Source organism: Misgurnus anguillicaudatus, chromosome 5, assembly GCF_027580225.2.
Source record: "Misgurnus anguillicaudatus chromosome 5, ASM2758022v2, whole genome shotgun sequence".
Taxonomy (NCBI): Eukaryota; Metazoa; Chordata; class Actinopteri; order Cypriniformes; family Cobitidae; genus Misgurnus; species Misgurnus anguillicaudatus.
The window spans coordinates 29,533,365-29,552,900 of NC_073341.2; the positions used below are offsets into that span (position 1 = coordinate 29,533,365).

The 19,536-nt window shown below is 36.9% G+C and overlaps 3 protein-coding genes across 4 annotated transcripts in view; 1 reads left to right on the forward strand and 2 right to left on the reverse strand.

The window, feature by feature from the left end:
• Positions 1-19,536, forward strand: part of fam78bb (family with sequence similarity 78 member Bb) — a 73,237-nt gene that overhangs the window by 44,193 nt on the left and 9,508 nt on the right. For both annotated transcript variants that reach the window (XM_073867945.1, XM_055167337.2), the window contains exon 4: positions 1,110-1,185. In XM_073867945.1, coding sequence (XP_073724046.1) covers positions 1,184-1,185 — 2 coding nt within the window. In that variant the 5' untranslated portion in view covers positions 1,110-1,183. The remainder of the gene's footprint in view (positions 1-1,109; positions 1,186-19,536) is intronic.
• Positions 7,331-9,644, reverse strand: foxd2 (forkhead box D2). Its single transcript, XM_055167330.2, has one exon. The coding sequence runs from the start codon at positions 9,188-9,190 to the stop codon at positions 8,081-8,083; it is 1,110 nt and encodes a 369-aa protein (XP_055023305.1). The 5' UTR covers positions 9,191-9,644; the 3' UTR covers positions 7,331-8,080.
• Positions 13,428-17,944, reverse strand: foxe3 (forkhead box E3). The gene has a single exon (XM_055167329.2). It carries the CDS (start codon positions 15,792-15,794, stop codon positions 14,553-14,555), a length of 1,242 nt encoding a protein of 413 aa, XP_055023304.2. The 5' UTR covers positions 15,795-17,944; the 3' UTR covers positions 13,428-14,552.

Consider the following 19,536-nt stretch of genomic DNA (forward strand, 5'->3'; position numbering starts at 1 on the left):
AAGATAATTTATTATAGCATGTTAAAAGTGCCACTTGGTAGGTGTGAGCAAAAGTGTCCTTTTAAATGCAAATGAGCTGATCTCTCCTGTAAATGGCAGTGTCATGATTGGATAGTGCAGATTAAGGGGTGGTATTTTCCCCTTCTGACATCACAAGGAGAGCCAGAGAATGGTTAACCAAAACAAAGTTACTATGTTGTTCTTTTTCACATTGTCTAGGTTGATAGAAGCACCAGGGATTCAATTATAGCACTTAAACATGAAAAAAGTCAGATTTTCATGATATATCCCCTTTAAAAATGTTATTGTTTTTTTTTAAACAAGCATAAATTTCTGTTTTTTATAGCATTTCGTGTGCAATTTTAATAAAAGCATGCACTTGCGCTCCCATGGACTTTACAAGTTTGTGTAAAACCTGATGACCCATGTGATCCCAGCATGATTTGTTGAATGTTCCAAAGCATCTTGTGTACTTTAGTGAAAACAAAGAAATTTGATCTTTAATAAAAAATGATGGCCAATGTTACAAATTTGCTTTGATTTGGGACCTATAAATAGTGCAACATTGTAAATACTGGCGATTTATTTGACATTACAAAATCTGAACTTTTTTATTTACAATAACATTTTTTACTTTTCAAGTTTGCATAAGGCTTGCATGAAGGTAATACTTTTTATGCTTTTATATTTATCTTAGTAAAACAATGTAATGAGAGTCAGTACAAAGTCCATAAATATAATGTGTAATGTTGAAAGTTTATGACTATATAAATATATCCATGTGACCCTGCCTGTGAAAACCCAGCTAGTCTTTTATAGATTTACTGTTTTCTACATAAAATCATCCTTCATAAATATGCATTCTGTCAAAATATAATGTATTATTATTATTATTATTATATAATTAACTGAGTATGGTCATGTTTAAGATGAAAAACTTAAAAATGGCTGAAATCAAACTTTTGATGATCTAAGAAATTGATTTTGAGACTTATGTATAAAAATATATGTTCCACTTTTTATATAAATATCATGTTTTTATTGTTGCAGCTCATAAAAACAGAACCCATCAAATAAATAAATGACCATTGTTTACTTTTTACTTTCAGACCCTCTCGTTTGGCCTGGCTGGGGTGCAGTGAGGCATGACAAACAGGAGCAGAGGGAAAGACTTCATTCCAAAATGTGCAAATAGTTTCCTCTCCTCATTTCCTCTCTTCCACACAGATCTGCAAGCATGAGCAAAGTGACAGTAAATGCATTCAAGCCAATCCAGTTCATATAATTAGAAGCCTGAATTAGAAGTGGTGTATGGAGCACGACTGCAGCATAAAACCATGAACCAATTTAGGACACATTTCGACCAAAGAGTTGAAAAAGAAGGTGCAACAAATCCGGATTAGCACTGTTTTGCACTGGATTATCTGGTATTGTTTTACTAACGAGTACAACGCACACACACATAAACTCTCTCAGGCTTTTTCATTACCTCACACCAGCGCGCTGTATGGAGTGGGGTGGGGGAAAAGGTGCTTGAGAGCGGTGCAACATTAAGTGTTTCGCGTCACCCGGTGAACTCGAGACCATTGTGCCCGTATGCTGGCCTGGATCTGGGAGGCAGGGGGCTCTGTCGTGTTAACATCCTATAAAGGTAGTACTAGGAGAGTGAAGTGCAGAGAGGCTTCATCCTGCCCGCTGCCTCTTCACTTGAGTATGTTCTTTGGTATGTGTTGCTCCCCAGTCATTGTGTTTTTGTGCTCTCAGTGGCCTTATCTCAGTGGTGTGGCATCTGTCCAGTAGTTTTTAACGCAACATATAGCTGCTATTGACAATGTGATTCATTTGTCTGATTTTAAAGATGCTAGATTACACAAAACTATTTTTAAATACAACAAAGCTACTGCTTGGTATAAATAGTGCTCCTTTAGATAAATTGGTAATGAGGGAAAAAGTCGGGGTTCGATTGGGAAACCATATTGTTCAGCATCACTGCGAAAAAAAAAACTTCCTTAAAAAACGTTATTTTTAAGTGGCATTGTTTTGGTCCAAAGCTGACCCCCCTCCCCACACACAGTCCGTGATGGCGAAGGCGCGGTAGGGAGGGCGTGAGAGGGGACAGCCGGCTCAGGAGGGAGCGAGGCAGGAGAGGAGAGGGAGTAAAAAGACGCGGAGGACCAGGACTGGCTGTTTGATGGCCATTCCAGCTGAGCAAACAAAAACACCCCAAAACACGATGGACCTGGGAGTTGGAAATATGTACAGGTCTGCTATGAGGTCAGATTCCTAAGCGTATCTAATTCAATTTCACAAACTGTAAGAAAACACAGATCTCGACGGAGCACACACAGGCGGACACGAGAGCTTTCATCCGTTATCACGAAAGCATCAAGACAACGGGTCAATTCGTCCTGAGGCAAGCCGGAGTGTAACAGTTACAGTTTCAAAATAATGTGTTGAACCCAAATATTGTGATTCGTCCGTCTCGCTTTATAACACACAAGTCTCCTCGAGGGGCTCCCGTCACAGCGTCAGTAGCCAGGAAAGGCTCGCTCGCTCACGCACGCGCGCGCACGCGGTGGGCCGCTCGTGCGGTGGTCCGGTCAGCTCTGCTAAATACATTAGCGGTGCGCTCGAGGAGAGCGCGGGAGGCTCATAGACAGCGCTCACTTCTCTAAATAAACATTAGTCTTAAAAAGTTTGGCCCCGCGACCTCTCTCTGATCGCATTTCACTCTGGATAGTAAACTTCGTTTTTATCGCGGGACTTTCCCATTCTTTCCGAAAACAGTCTTTGGTTTTCACAGATATGAAATGCCTACATTAAGAAAGTTTCTCTTACACCTGGCTCTAGAAAAGTCGCGTGTCTAATTTCTTTTACTGCGGAAAAACACACCCGTTAAATACGACACGGGAATTACGTTAAAATTTTAAAGATGAAAAGGTATGCATGCGTCTCAGCTGGGAAACTTCTCCAGAAAACCAAAAGATCATAATTTTGTTTAGACAGACCTCAACATTTCACACTAAGGGAAAATCTCTCACGTAAAGTGTAACTGTGAGACTAGGCTATAGCAGAAATGTTATCCCCATCCTCACATTTCACTTAATTTTTGGTAGTGCTGTTGCTGATAGTTTCTTGGGGCTGTCTAAATTGAAAAATCACTAGCTATGTTGCGCCCTCGGTATTTAAATGTAATTTACTAAATTGGAAAAGTGCAGGAGTTTATTTAGTTCTGCTTACTAAAAGCGAACCCCAATTATTATATTATATATGCCTGTGAACTCATTTTGAGAGGAGATAGTTGCCCACAAAGCTGCGGCTTGGATGGTGTAAATGGCGTTGTACGACAGCATAGTACATTAAACATGATAATAAATCACATTCAACTTTTAGTAATTAATATAGAATCCAGCCTACACTGCTTTTGCGCATGCATGTTGCAAACCGTGCGGTAAGGTGGTCTCCTGACCGGATAACGGGAGTGTGCGCGCAGACATGCGACAGCTGCCCCTCTCCATCAAACTTAAAGTCACAACTTAAGTCCTCGGGCTTCCGTAACGCCAACACTAACCCGTCACTAAGCCCAGGTCCGATTTAGTAAAAATTCACATCTTGAAGGAGTTTGTTACTGGAAAAGATGCACAGTTGGGCAATTGCAATATATTACTTTATCTAATCAGTCTTTTTTGGGACGTATAAAGAAGCTATTGTTTTCATCTGATGATAGATCAGATTTTAGATTATATTTTTCAGTAATCGGTCACCAGTCTCTCTCTGTGTCCATGTGCGTCTCTGTGTGTGGGATGGTGGGCCAGACCAACAGCAGGTGTCCTAAAGTGAGTCCCAGTGAGTCGAAGTCGATGGGGCGAACACTTCCAAAGTTAATATTTTGTTTCCAGAGAAGAGGGGAGGCCTGTATCTCTGCTTTATTTACACATTCTAAATTAATTAAGCAGAGGATTCCTCGGTGCGTTAGAAAAACACGGAGGGGGAGATGCTGGGCTGGGGAGGGAGGGCCTAATTTATTGTGGCCGTACATCTCTGCTTCATGCCGGGGTGTCAGGGGACTCGGCCGCCGGCATTCCTTCACAATGAGGGCGAGGGCTCCCATCATCTGTTTATTTCAGCCCTTTAAATAAAATAGTGTATGTTAGAAAGAGAGAGAGAGAGAGAGAGTGAGAGAGAGAGAGAAATTGGAGGGATACAGGCCTAATGATCAAAATACGAAAAATACAACACCAAAGTTAAAATTGGATGACACAGAAAATTGCAATTCAGAGGTTTTGAGACCTGTGATAAAAGTCCACTGAGGTAACCACAAGGATATTCTGTTCTTTTTAATCTGGTTTATGAAGGCATCACATATAATAACAGACTTCGATAATAACGTCGTTGCTGAAACGCAGCCGATATGGTATTTTACGGTTCATGCAGCAGGTGCCCTGGTTTAATTAAAGTACTCTGATGCGTCCGGACGCTTTTTGTCTATATTTGCAACAAAATATGCAAACAAAATTAAAAAGCTACGATAAGTATCGATGCAACAAAATTTATTTAAAATCTATGATGTACAAGTGGTAACAACAACGTCGATTACCGTGTAAAAATAAGATTTAAAAAAAAAGCCTTATGTCCGCAAAAATAATTTACCACAAATAATAATAATAAATAAACATAGCCGCTTGTAAAAACAGACGAAAATGAAGAGAAATCGCATCTGTTGTGCATTAATCACCTTATAAAGAATAAAATATGTGCCACATCTTTTATTTCTTAAATTCGGTTACTGGTTAAGTAATAACTCATGACTAAAATATAAAATTTGTATGTATTAAAAATAACAAATAAAAATAAAATTAAACGTCTATCCTCGAAAGATAAAACATTATTATAACATGGTAGGTACCCCGGGATAGGTCTAATTCCAATTCCACACGTCCAGATTAAAAAATAAAACAAAAATGCAACTAAACTATCAACAAGGTCTGCTATACAGTAATCTAACACGAGCTAATTTGTAACAATTTGCTCAGAAATAAAAAAAAATATTAATTTTGTTCACTTAAGCAAAGAAAATTATTTAGACATTCAAGACAAGCAATAGCCCAAAATAAAAATAAACTAAAATGTGCAATGTTGATCAGGGAAATTTCATCAATTTTTACAAATTTATAAACTAGAGGACAACAAGAAAAGAACGGTAAAAATTGAAAATACTTCACGGAACAGTGTAAAATACTTAATAAAAGCAAACACGACAAAACACTGACAACATCGCAGAATGCAAAGAACACATAAGCACGCCAGGCCCGAAGTAAATCCACAGAGTTGTTTTAGAGATATCCTTTTGTAAATTACAGCGATAGAAGAGATAAGTAGAGATATGCTTTGCTCCATGCCAAATCGTGGGTGGTCCCCTCATGGTGTAACTAACGCGCCACAAGGAAAAAATGAAAGCGAAATGAACGGGCAATTATAGGGATTTAAGGCCGTAACCCGTGATTTACACTTTCGATCCGATTAAAGGAGAATGATGTAATTTCTCATGGAGAAACAAAACAAGACTTAAAACTATTGAACGCAAAGAGAGAGGATCATCTTTTTTACATTAACGCCCATCGAACTCGCATTTCCCCTATAATCAACAGACCTACTTTGTAAAACTTTGGTATTTGCCACAAATTCATGAGGTGCAAAACATATTCAGCGTAAAAAACAGAACATTTAAACAATCGTGTATTTTCCCCTAAATTTCCTGTGAGGCCTAGTGTTTTATTTGCTGTTGTCAGTACAGATCAAAAGTGGTATTTTTAACTGTGGGTTTAAGGGTTTTAGTTAGAGACTCATGTGACCTCTGCCCTGAAGTTATCCTGAAGTACTAAACTAAAGGCACACTCGGATATTATTATCATTAGTGTTATTGCTGCTATTATTACTATTAAATTAAAACACGGCTTCGTTATTCAATAGACTATGCATCAGTTTTCGTTTCACCACATTACCTTAATACCACTAAAGAACCATGACTTCAGCTAGATTTCCTATTTAAATGATTTTAAAATAATGATACAGGTGCACCTAAATTATAACAATAGATTGGCTTCCCTAATTATTGATATTTTAAATATGCCAAACAAAACGTATGAAAAATATGGCCTATATTCGTTTGAACTTGTTTTGTTTTTATGAAATACAACGCAATATTTCAATTTTTTTTAATCAAAATGACAAAATACATGACATGTTGAATTAATGGGCTACAACCACAACCAACATGTTTGCATTCGTTTCAAAAGGTTTTGCGGATTTAAAGAAAGGGGAAAATACGGTGAGTCAGTCAACCCTCCCTTTTTTTGCCTAACAACCAGTTGTCAAAAACACCCCACGAAGCAAATTTACCCATTTGCGCACGAAGCAAGTAAATAAAGGCAGCTTTTTATACCACCTTCAGAACAGGACCGTGTGCTCGGCCAACTCTGAAATGGATTCATCAGTCTGTTTTTCGCACTAGGGCGAATTCCCGCTGCTTCTTTTGTACATGTCTCGAGACAGTACAGATGACATGAAAGCGGACAACCGAGAGTCTTTTAAGACGATCGCCTTTCAGAAGCAAATGTGTGTGGCTTGTCTCGCTAGGGACCACTTGCTGGGTGCTCATTCAGGCCTTAGGGACGAGGTCTTCAGTGACAACATCAACAAATGGGCAAAAAGCTGCATTATTGTGGATTAGATTCCAGCTGAAAAAAATGCTACCACAAATTAGCAACGAATCCTCAAAAGACTTCGTGGGTATCCATGTAGAACCCTCACATTCAATTATAGGCTTTCATGCCCTGATGTTCCCATTGCTTTAGCTCTTTGTCGTTTGCCAGAAACTGGTCAATTATTACGGCTCAAAGCGCCACACAAAAGGCAACATGTGCCTTGGGCCTGAATATGATGTGGACATTAAATACGTTAATTTTTATTAATTAATAGTTTATTTTATTAATATGTGTAGAGTAAATACGTAAAATGTTTTTAAGAGGAAAAAATACATTTTAATGACGTTAATAAATGTTGTTTGACATTCTTGTTAAGTGTTCTATGCCTATCGTTTTTTATGAAGCCCAAATGAAGTGCAAGAATTACTAAAGAAGAATATACTGGCAAAATAATAATAAATAGCCTACATAAAACGATATAGCAAAAATAATGGAATTACAATTTACTGTTTACTTAACATTCGCAATTTTTTTAAATCAATAAACAATTTTGTTTATAAACTCCTGCTCTTGGTCGATGAGTCTGACTGAGTTCTAAAGCGAAAAGAAGTTAAACGAAAACATAGTTAAAATTCACAAACATTTATTGTTTTGTCATTACAACAAAAATGACCTATAGACATTGTTTTGTCTCTTTACATAGAACAACATTCTTTTCACAGATTATTTTAATGGAATAATGAAATATGTATTGACGTATGCACAAGAGTCAGACAGAAAGAGAGGTAATGCGATTTACACCAAAAACCACATAATCATCTATCAACAGAAATAAAATAAGAATAAAATCACCAGAACACGTCTGTTGAGAGAATGAGGGCAAGTGGGACGTTAACCTATGTAATCTATATACAGCCCCCATTGTCTCTGGAAATGTGCTTTCAAAACAAGTAAATCCTGAGTTTCAGTCTCGGTATTGACAGTGCTTTTCACAAACTCACAAAATATACAAAATAATAAAATAATTAAACAATCTTCATTTAAGTTCATCCAACGAGGAAATTTTATGTCAATGAGTACAAACTATTTGACTTATTGGACAGCGGTAAAGGTCCACTGGCCGTCCAAAGGGTAGGCTCTTAACCTCATATTTAGCTTACTATTTACATGGTCCTAATTCTCTCTGTTCGGCGTGTATTTCACGTCAAATATTACATATGTACAGTCCATAAATATAATCAATAACTATTTCATTTAACAATTCAGGAACATAAAACGGGAGGCATTTCAATCTTGCAAAAGTATAAATCCTACCTTAGCAAATGAAGAAACAACCATATTAAATTGGACTGCTGCACATTCAATTTGCTGCCAGTTTACAAATGGCAATTGTTAAGGCTTGACGTTTTGCTCGAGAATGTCTGTGTGCCAGGCTGCAGCATCGTTTCTTGCGCCAGGTTCAAATGATTCGTGGCCGAAGCAAGTGAAGGAGTTAGCATGGCCAAGATCTGAGCCTGTCCACTCGGTTGCGCGTTATAAGGAGAGGCCGGTGAGCTAGCTGCACCAATTATATTGTCTATAGAGAAAGAAGGCCGACTTGGCGCATTAGTGTCCGTTTTGAGTGGCGCGAGACTGGGAAGAGTCGGGCTGAGTTGGGGATAAAATGGCTTTCTGAGCTCGGTACCTAAAAATGAAGGCAATGAGTGTGGCGTCGAAAATATCGAAGAAGGGGTTGGGAGCGCACAAGGTGCGTTTTGGAAAGGAAACGCGCCACCCGCGTGGTGTGGGTGATAGGGGTGATGCGCGTGGAAATTTTGCAGCTGCAGGCCGTAGTTGTAACCGTAAGGTCCATAGCCAAAGCCAGGTAGAAATCCCCCAACGTCCCTAAGTATCTCATTGGTCTGATGTCTTTTGAAGCGCTTCCTTCTGCGCAGAAAACTCCCATTGTCAAACATGTCGGCAGACTCTGGGTCGAGGGTCCAGTAATTGCCTTTGCCCGGGTTACCGGGTTCACGGGGTATTTTGACAAAGCAGTCATTAAGAGACAGGTTGTGACGGATAGAGTTTTGCCACGCAGGAAATTTCTCCCGGTAATACGGGAACCTGTTGCTGATGAACTCGCATATCTCGCTTAAAGTCAATCTTTTCTTTGGACTCTGAAGGATAGCCATCGTTATTAAGGCTATGTAGGAATAAGGAGGTTTTACCAATGCGTTTTTCCCTGGCTTATCTCCAGGCAAAGTCCCGGTCCCGTTTTCATCCCGTGGACCTACCCGGTCACCCGGACAGTCCAGGCTACTTTGGCCCGGAGAGATTGCGCCCTCTCCCGCGTTTTGGGATAGATTGTCATCGGAGTCATTGTCCAAGTGAAAATTGTGATGATGGTGAAGATATTTACCCTCTTTTACAATATCCCCACCAACAACATCGATGTCCAGGTCGTCGGACAGTGCAGAACTGTCCGACATGTCCGTCCCCAGAGTCATCTTTGGAGAGTCTTTTTGTCTTCCTCTCTCGCGTTCCGTGTCCAGTCTCGTGAAGCACCCACCACAAGCAATGTGTCCTCTCAGTCACTTGTGTGCTCTGGACCGACAAAATCCCCGTCCTCCAAATGTAAAAAATAGCTGTTCTTTACGTCCCGGAGCAGCATAAAAATACTATCAACTGCAAACCCTCGAAAGAATAACAGCAGACTTACATAACAGAAGAACTGTCCGGACCTCAACGCTCATTCAAGCCGAGCTGGACACTCAGTTAAGACCTCGAAACATGTGGTTAGTCCATGTGCAATATAAACATTGAATATTTATAAAGTACTACAACTATGCATTCACTAACAGGTTTGTTTTCATTTTTCGATAGTGCGTTATCGAGTACAGCTGTAGCACCGTGCACGAGTGTGTCTCCAAGTATTCCCCCTCGCGGCTCTCAAAAACTATTTATCCAGACACCATAATCACGTGACCAACATGTCAGTAACCAGGAACTAGAGGAAGTTTAGCGCAGAAAACAGCAGCACGGAGAAGACGACAAGTGCGTGTTATCTGTTCTCCCTTCACTTGTGCGCTAACTATGTAATTAATCATATTCAACTAACATTCGCGTAGATTAGAAACAAAACGAGATGATTTATCTATGACACATTAAATGACGCATTTCATCTAATTAAAGTAAAAAAAATCACGACAAATAACAAGTCAATGCGTTATTAAATTGAAATGCATCTTATTATGCTGGATTATTATTTTTAAATTAGTTTTATCTAGTTTGTAATGTTTGACATTAATACTTTCTAAAGTTATTAATATAACAAATAACCAATATGTTATATTTTTTGCATTAAATCCCGAGTTACAAGATTATTTTTAGGCTAATCGAAAGCTCCATCCAAAATAAATCAACTAAAAAAATTAGTAGCCTACCTTTAAAGAATTTAAGTAATACAATTTTCGGTAATAAATTAAAAATCTATCAGCCTTAAAGAGAAACTTTTCATGACAAAGCAACATGGTCATTCCAAAAATATTAAATAGAGGTAAACGGGGAAAATGTGTGTATTACTCAACATTTGTTCTCAGTTTAGCAAAGACAAACCACAGTATGGTTCATTTAAAATACTTGGATATTTCATAATATTTAAACATTAACTTGAATTGATTATTAATCTAAAACTTAGTTTACATGCTTTGATTGTTAAAATATAAAGGACAATCATAAAATAAATGAATACTACAATATACAATCAGTAATTCTGCACATAAAATAACTTAATCTACATATGATTATCATTAGGCTAAATATGCTCCCAAATGGGACAAACTAAATTTTTCCAAATCTGAACCTCATCCATTTGAGTTCAAAATGTGCGAAGGTTTTTCATTAAATGCTGTTATATCTCATCTCAACTTCTCGCGGGTTTTATGTTTTCTTTGTTAATTTTAAACATTTCTGTTTACCTTTTACGCATAATTAATAATAGCCTAACTCATAATAGGCTACTGTATAGCTTATGTGAACGGCATACGTGCAACCTGCTTATGGGGGGACTGACAAGCTGTGCCACAAAACGTGTTTCTAATTCTTCTTCGTTATATTTATAATTCACAAACAAATACACATGCACATCGAAAGCTTAGTTTGTCTCGGGCAGTTTATAATTATATATATATATATATATATATTAATTTAATATATCATTAAAATGCGTTTGGCATGCTCTTTGTCCATATATTCATCCTCTCTTTTATCCCATTTGTCGTACAATAATCTATTTTATTAGGTTAAACACAGATTGGTGTGTCTGCTCTTCAGACCTGTGTACTAAATTTACAACTGTCGAAATAAATTCAACATAGCCTAACGCATTTAAATAACACACAGTCTACTTTATAAAATCGCACCAAGGTGTCATTTTAAGCAACGTATACATTCCAAAAACAGCAAACATTGTCGTAGAAATAAAAACGTCCAATACAAATCTGTTTGTCTGAAATGGTCGCTGGGACGGAGCAATACTGTGACAAAAGCTTGTATTCAGAGGTCAAGTTAAAAGCACTCCAAGCTTTAATTTCACCAACTGCATTTGATTTCTAATCCTTATGGCTTAAAAGAGGATTTCCTTTAATTAGTTCATTGGTTTAGAGGCGTTTAGTGCTATTTTGTTAATTAGGCCTTTTGTCTTGCATGTAAGAATAAATATGTTATAATACATTTTATAAAATAATAAACATGTATAAAAATAAGTAGACTACTGAATTTTTTTAAATTTGCCTTTTCGTTTTAGGAAACTAATAAAATGTTTTGAAAGGTCAGCAATAATGTCAAGTGCAAATCATAGGCGACACGTTTTGGCCTAAACTGACAATGCGGCTTCCGCTTCCTTTTCCCCCGCTTTTAAGTGGATTCAGCAGACCAGTCGATGTGTTGAGAGTTGGCATGGGTGAAATGAGTCTGATACTGTAACACCGTAGCAAATTTTATGTTACATTGCTGCCCCCTAGCGGTTGTCTGGTGCACTCTGTATACGTTTCAAAAAGAATTTAGTTTGAACTTTGCAAATAAAAAAAAGTTTGAGAATGACACAGATATTAATTTAAGTCTGCTGCTGTAGTGTTTTTAGGTCTTTTGTCAGAAAAAAGAAAATGGTATACTGAAGTACAATTACAAGCAGTGCATAAGTAAGGCTTTAATTGCAAATACGTTAAAATGATAGTTTACCCAAAATGTACAATTCTGTAATCATTTTAAAACAAACCTGTTTTAATGTCTTTGTTATAATGAACATGAAGGAAGATATTTTGAGGAATGTTTGTAACCAAACCGAACATGAGCCACATTCACTTCCATGGTAGGATAAAAGAATACTATGAAAGTGAATATAGGCTTTATGCCCAGCTGCACTACTTCCTGAACTTCAGCCAGCTCCTTGTTTCCTGTCTGTCATTATTGGACAAACTGATTAATCCAGGTGTGCCTGACCTCAGTAGTCACAACAACAATAATCAGACACACCTGGATTGATCAGTTTGTCCAATAATGGCAGACAGGAAACAAGTTTATGCACAATATTTATGAGTCAATATTTGCAAGGTTGACCGTTCTTTTTTATGACCTCTGCAATTTGCCTCATCAACTTCTTAAGGTCTAAGTATTAAGGTCTGGGGAGTTTCATGGCCATGGACCCAAATTTTCAATATTTTGTTTCCAGAGCCACTTAGTTATCATGTGCCTTATGGCAAGGTGCTCCCTAATGCTGGAAAAAGAAATGGTCAAAAAGTTCTTGGTTGGGAGAAGCTGCTCTATGATTATGTTTTTGTACCATTCTTTATTTACGGCTGATACTTTTATTATATTGAACTTTTTGTTTTATTTGTTAATTTTATTTTATTTTACTTTTAAAATAATATTTGATACAATTATAAAATAATCTATAATAATATGTCAATGACAGAAATCAATAAGTGAAATCAGCTTTGATGCTCCTATCTCATAGTTAGAAACTTTAACCTGGATTTCACAGACAGGATCACATATATTATTTTAAAATTGTGTACTCTCAAATAAGCACAACCACAAAGTAAGTGTGCATAAATGCTAGAAACATGGACTACCTGTAAAACTGTTTTATGCATCCTAAATAGATATGCTATTATACTCAAAAATATGAGAATATATGAGTATTTATAAATGAGAATATAAAAATGTTTGTAAAAGGATTTCATGAGATTTGATTGACAGCTTGCTACATCTTCTGTTATCACATGATACAAACTGCTGTACATTTACCTTAAAGGCGGCGCACATTAGTTGACTTTGGGCACTAGTTGAGTATAAACGTTCCTAAATCCTTACCAAGGCCATATATTTTGTGTTTGGCAGTAGGTTCCTACTGTTTATGGCTGGAGAGACTCAAACTATGGGTAAAAGCTTTGCACCTTTGACCTTGATAGCTTCGTAATTAAATTCTACTTAATAATTTGAGGAACCAGACGATGATCCATTGTAAATTAAGGTAAATTAATACGTTTGAAACTGATTAGAAAAATCCAACCATGGTCTTGACTTGGTAGTGCCTGACATCTAGTGGATTTTAGGTGAAATACACCAAATCCTGATTGACTTTAAATTCAATAATCCTAACCAGTTGATGTCACCCCCTGAACATCAGTCGATACAAATTATGATAATGGATGAAAATCGTTCAGTTTTACATGCAGAAAAATAAATAAAATGTAATAACATTTAAAAAGCATTCGATTGGAGTAACATTTATATCACTAAACTGAAAATTAAAGGTAAGTGGTTGCAATCAATTTATTTAAGCTACATTTAAAAAAAAAAAATAGAGAAAAAAACGAAAAAAAAAAATTTTTGTTTAAATGTAGCTTAAATAAATTGATATGTAGCCTACGGTATCCTGAGATTCCGTTTTTCTGGTGCATATTTGTTAACATGTCTGTGAAAACCAGGCTAAAGTCTTGTGATCTAATTATGTAATTAAAAAGTTCAAAGTTGAATTTCAATCATTGATTTCAATCAATTGATCCTCAATCAATATTAAACATAATCAGGTTATATTTTCACAGAATGTTATTAACCAAATTGGGGATGACTTCATGCAAGAAAACAGTAAATTAATTTAGATAGGTTTTCACAGACTAGGACACACTTTATTATTGTTATTTTTGGGGCTGGGTTGGAAATATTCATACACCCCTTATCAAAAAGAAATATTTGAATAGCGTAGCTTTTTAAAGGTCTTTATTTTTAAAGACCTTTAAAAATAACGGAGAAGTCCAAGTATCAAGCCCATAAAAGTTTTTGAACATAAGTCATTACATCGATACAAAATAATAAAATAAATGCTGTTACAATCACACTACAGATCTCTAAGACATTGTTTTTAAAAAATTAGCGATGTTTAATTATTTAGACAGAAGGACAGATAATATAATATATATAAAAATTATTGTTAGTGTTTCACATTAAGTTTTTCTACAGTGAACATTTTCAAGTTATTTTTTAAAAGATGGCAACAAAAATAATACGGAAAACATTTATTTGGTTAAATTTACCTCGAACAATATCGTTCCGACTAAGTTTTAACGTAACATTAATGTAATTTTTATTTACTAACAAACAGGACTAAATAAACATTTAACTTAGTGTTATCTTTTCTACATGCAGTCAACTTCTGTTAGGCAAACTAACATTTGTCAAGATTATGACACTCATTTACGGAGCCTGAGCGAAAGCAGTGTGGTGTAAACTTAAAAAAAAACAAAGTTTGTTAGTCAGGACAGTGATAGATCTAAAGTTGAAATGGTGCGCAATTTGCTGTTTTGGTCTTCACATGTATCGCTCTAGTCCAGGAGCAAAATTTGCTTGTCTCATATATGAATTATTATAAGAGTTCATTGCTGATCCAGAGAGACCTAACAGGGGTTCTGTGTGCTCGGCGCACGACCCAGAGCGCACAGCCGGCAGCGCAATTCTGTTCCCTGTACAAAACACCTGTGAACCACCCGGAGAGAAGCTGGATTGCGTGACCCCGGACAAGTGGGTAGGTGATGCTGATGATGGGTACGCGTAGCTGGTCGTCATATTCGAAGCAAGCGATCCGGTGTTCCTGCTTAGCATGTTGGTTGTGGGATTTATCGGTTGTGTCTGAAAGCATGTAAGGTCAGAGGTAGATACGGAACAGCTGGATGACATGGTACCCATGTCTCCCGCACCGAGGCCGAGCGACTGCATATTGAGGTCTCCCGGTGCGCTTTGCATGACTGTTTGCTGACTGATAATATTATCGATGCTGAACATCCTATTCTGACCTTGCGCCGACGTCTGATAATGATGCAGCATTGCTGGGTGCGAAGGTCCTGTCAATTGAGACCCGTAGCCTGACGTCATACTGGGATACAGTGTGTTGGGGTACGCCTGTCTACTCATAGGTGTGGATGTAAAAGCGCTGGAGCTTTGCATGTACCCAGGATACGTGCTCACATCAGTCCGCTTAAACCTTTTTCTCCTCCGTAAAAAACTCCCGTTATCAAACATGTCCTCGGCGGCGGGGTCGAGCGTCCAGTAGTTTCCTTTACCGGGCCTACCGGGCTCTCGAGGAATCTTCACAAAGCAGTCGTTGAGTGTAAGATTGTGCCGTATTGAGTTTTGCCACTTTTTTGAGTTCTCGCGGTAAAACGGAAAACGCTCCATGATAAACTTATAGATTCCACCCAGGGTGAGTTTTCTTTCGGGTGAATTGGCGATGGCCATTGCTATCAGGGCGATGTAACTGTATGGTGGTTTTCCTCGCTGTACCGGCCTTTTTCTTCGTCTGGTCCCAGTGGAGGGCATATGTTCCTCGGTTTGACCAACCGAAAGCACATCCTCTCTTTCTGCGTTTGGCTCAGATTTGACTAAAACACCATCCTTCGGTCGAGTTTGGTGGTGGAGGGGAGTAGGAGGAATTGCGGAGTCCAAATTCATGTTTGGAGACATCTCCAACGGACTGCTCGCCTCAGCTGGAGAGGGATGCGACTCTGCCGTCATGTTGCACATGCCCGTAAAATATGAAAAATTTGCAAGATTCATAAAAGTTGTCTTTCATCAGTTGTAAGTTAAAAAAAAATCTCACTCGATTAAGCCACTAACCGGCTTTAAAAATACTAACAATAACAAAAGTTGTGTGCTCTCAGCTGAAGATTAGGGAGGTGTTTGTCTAACCAGGTGAGTGAATCGGGGAGTTTTATAGACCTGAGCTGTGACGACACGAGCTGTTCTCATTGGGCGTTAGAGAAAGTTCCTGACAAAGAATATAAGGTCAAATGATCTGCATTACATTAATTTTTGGATATTGTATAGATTATGATTCATATATTATTAAATCCATAATAAAAACGCAGTATATTATATATAACCCAGTCAACATACCCCAGGTCAGTAGAACTACACTGAAAAAAATATTCATTCAATTTACTTAATTTTTTTAAGATAAGTGGTTGCAATTAATTTATTTAAGCTACTTTAAAAAAAGTTTTTTATTTTGTTTTATTTTACTATTTTTTGAATGAATAAATTGAAAAATTGAATGAATAATTTTTTTACGTGTATTATCAGCCACATCAAATCATATCTATCTATCTATCTATCTATCTATCTATCTATCTATCTATCTATCTATCTATCTATCTATCTATCTATCTATCTATCTATCTATCTATCTATCTATCTATCTATCTAAGTGGTTCTCAAACTTTTTCCGCGTGCGGCCCCCCTTGTGTACGGTGCATTTCTTTGCGCCCCCCCAAAGAAAATTTATGACAAAAACTGTTCTAAAATTTAACATTTTAATTAAACAAAACATATTAATTTGTGCTGTTGGATAGTAGGCTTATTTTTTAGGTTTAATTACACAGAATTCATGACACATGAATGTATTTTATAAAATGTCATAAAACTGGAGCACCCTGGCACCATCTTGCGACCCCCTGGGGGCCCCGGCCCCCAGTTTGAGAACCACTGATCTATCTATCTATCTATCTATCTATCTATCTATCTATCTATCTAGCTATCTATCTATCTATCTATCTATCTATCTATCTAACTATCTATCTATCTATCTATCTATCTATCTATCTATCTATCTATCTATCTATCTATCTCCAAAAGCAAACGCGTTATGCATAGGACAAGCAAACGTGTTATGCATAGGACAATTAATAGACACACAGTTCATGTTTTTCTTTTATATGCCAGCATGAATACTGATGACTTCAGTCATACCTTGTCTTAAAGCTTACCCACAAAGGAAGTGTAGAATATACATCATGAGATTTTAGATAAGGACAAAGTGGCGGACATAATAGCTTCCACTAACCTGGGGTCTTAAGAGTGACAGGATTAGAAACTGAAGGTTGGGGAGGTGGATTAAATACTCTTTACCACCTACACAATGTAACGGTTCTCTTACAGGGGAGTCATTAGAAAATTGCTATATCATTAGGAAAAATGATCTGAAACATTGCGGTAGACAATGGGTTGACAAAAGAAAAACTTTGATCTATTTCAGTTTGTCCAGGGTTCAGTGTGTATCTAGGACAGAAACAACACACAAGAAAAGACTTTCCAAACTAACTCTAATTCTGCCAATTGAAAAATAAAACAAGCCTCTAAAAACAGCAATCGAGCTATGAAAGCTTTAAAGGATGTTAAGAAAATAAAGCTGCTTTATTTATATTCCACAGTCAGAAAAAGATTTAAAAAACAATAATAAATAAACCAAATAAATAATAAACCAAAGTCTTTTTGACGATAATTTAACTGATCATGACATACAAAAAAATATGTCCAGAGATTTCTCAACTTCTGTAATGACTTTTAGGAAAATATAAATAAATGATTATTTTTTTCAAAAACACAGGATCTACATAAAGGTCAGGAGTTAACAACTCTCACATGTATTATGCATTTGCCAAAAGCTCTGCCAAAAACTTATGCTTAACAAGCTTTATAAATGTAACTAACAAAGACTTTAAACTTGCAAAAAGTTTATGATTGACAAGCGGCGAGCAATAGAGTGATGATGAACGAGATTGAGACAGTACTGGACAGACATTATGTTTTCAAAGCGAGACCTAATCCAGCAGGGCTCAGTAGCTCTCTGACTGATAGGAAAGAAATGGTAGGATGAATAAGACCAGAGTCATAAAGTATTACAGCGTCCATATCCCTGTCCGCACTCCCCACTGCCCCGGCACAAAGCATATGTAGCGGCCTCAGCCCACGCCCCCCTCCCTACACCCAGACGAACTAAGCCCAGCTAGCCGAACACAGTGGCTGGCTAACAGCTTCAGACAGGCGTGGGATCAGGGATGTATCCAAGCAGGATCTGCCTCTAGTGCTGCCAGGTCAGGCAGACAAACAAGGGCTACAGCCAGGAAATAACCCCCCCCCCAATCCACTAGCCCCAGGGCCTATCCATGTAATATTACTCCACACACAACAGATAGTCTCCTGCTGAAAAGTTTGAAGTATTATATCTGTATAAAGTATTTTAATGTAAGGTTAATGTGTTTACATAAGCAAACCAACAGTGGCTCCAAAACGCATTTTGACATTTAAGCCATAAACACATTTAAAATGTTAAAAATAAAATCGCATTAGATTACAAAATAAAAAAAAATGGAAAATGTGGGTCCATTCTCCTGGGACATTTTTGTCCATGTCATTCCAGACCTATATTTATAACGCAAAAGTAACATAAAACAGTTCATATGACTTCTGCAGTATTTTACAAGTACTATAAAGCCATGTGATATATAACTAGATATCCTCGGAAAATTCATAAAAGTCCATAAGAGAAGTAGTTATTCAGTCTTACGTTTTTATAGATTTACTTCCTATTCATTATAAATGCCTTGAAAAATTGACAAAACTGTTTCTCAAATTGCATTACAGCGGAAAAAAGTTGTATTAGGTTGGAAAATGATGAGAGTGAATAAATGATGACACAATTTCAATTTTAAGCTAAACCATTCCTTTAAAATGTATTCCACTTGGCTTGGTTTTGTAATAATATATTTACACACTTTTTACCACTATATACAGTTAATTTACCTTAAGCACAGTCACACAACATACATCTTAAAGGGATAGTTCACTTTAAAATGAAAATTCTGTTGTCATTTACTCATCTTTATGTTGTTCTAAATCTGTATGAATAATTTTTTCTGATGAACACAAAATAAGATATTTTAAGAAATGATGGTAAACACACAGCAGATAGTGACCATTGACTTCCATAGTAGGAATAAAAAATGTGATGGAATTTAATGGGTACCGTCAACTGTGTGCTTACCATCATTTATCAAAATATTTTCTTTATCATTTATCACAATACTTAAAAAATATTTTTTCCTACTATGGAAATAAATGGTCACTATCTGTTGTGTGTTTACCATAATTTCTCAAAATATATTTTTTGTGTTCATCAGAAAAAAGAAATTCATACAGGTTTACAACAACATGAGGATGAGTAAATGATGACACTGTGTGAACTATCCCTTTAATTTTACCCCAACTCAATACAATACACTCTTAAAAATAAAGATGCTGCAAAAGTTCTTCACAGTAATGTCACAGAAGAACCTTTTTTTTTTTGGTTTTTACCTTTTTATAATTAGGAGAACCTTTTTCACCACAAATAACCTTTTGTGAAACATAAAGTTTCTTCAGATGTTAAAGGTATTTATGCCACCTTTATTTTTATAAGTGTAACCTTGTTCATGTTAAAAGACATATTTTTGAAATCGAGCTTGATGAGAGCTAAAGAGAA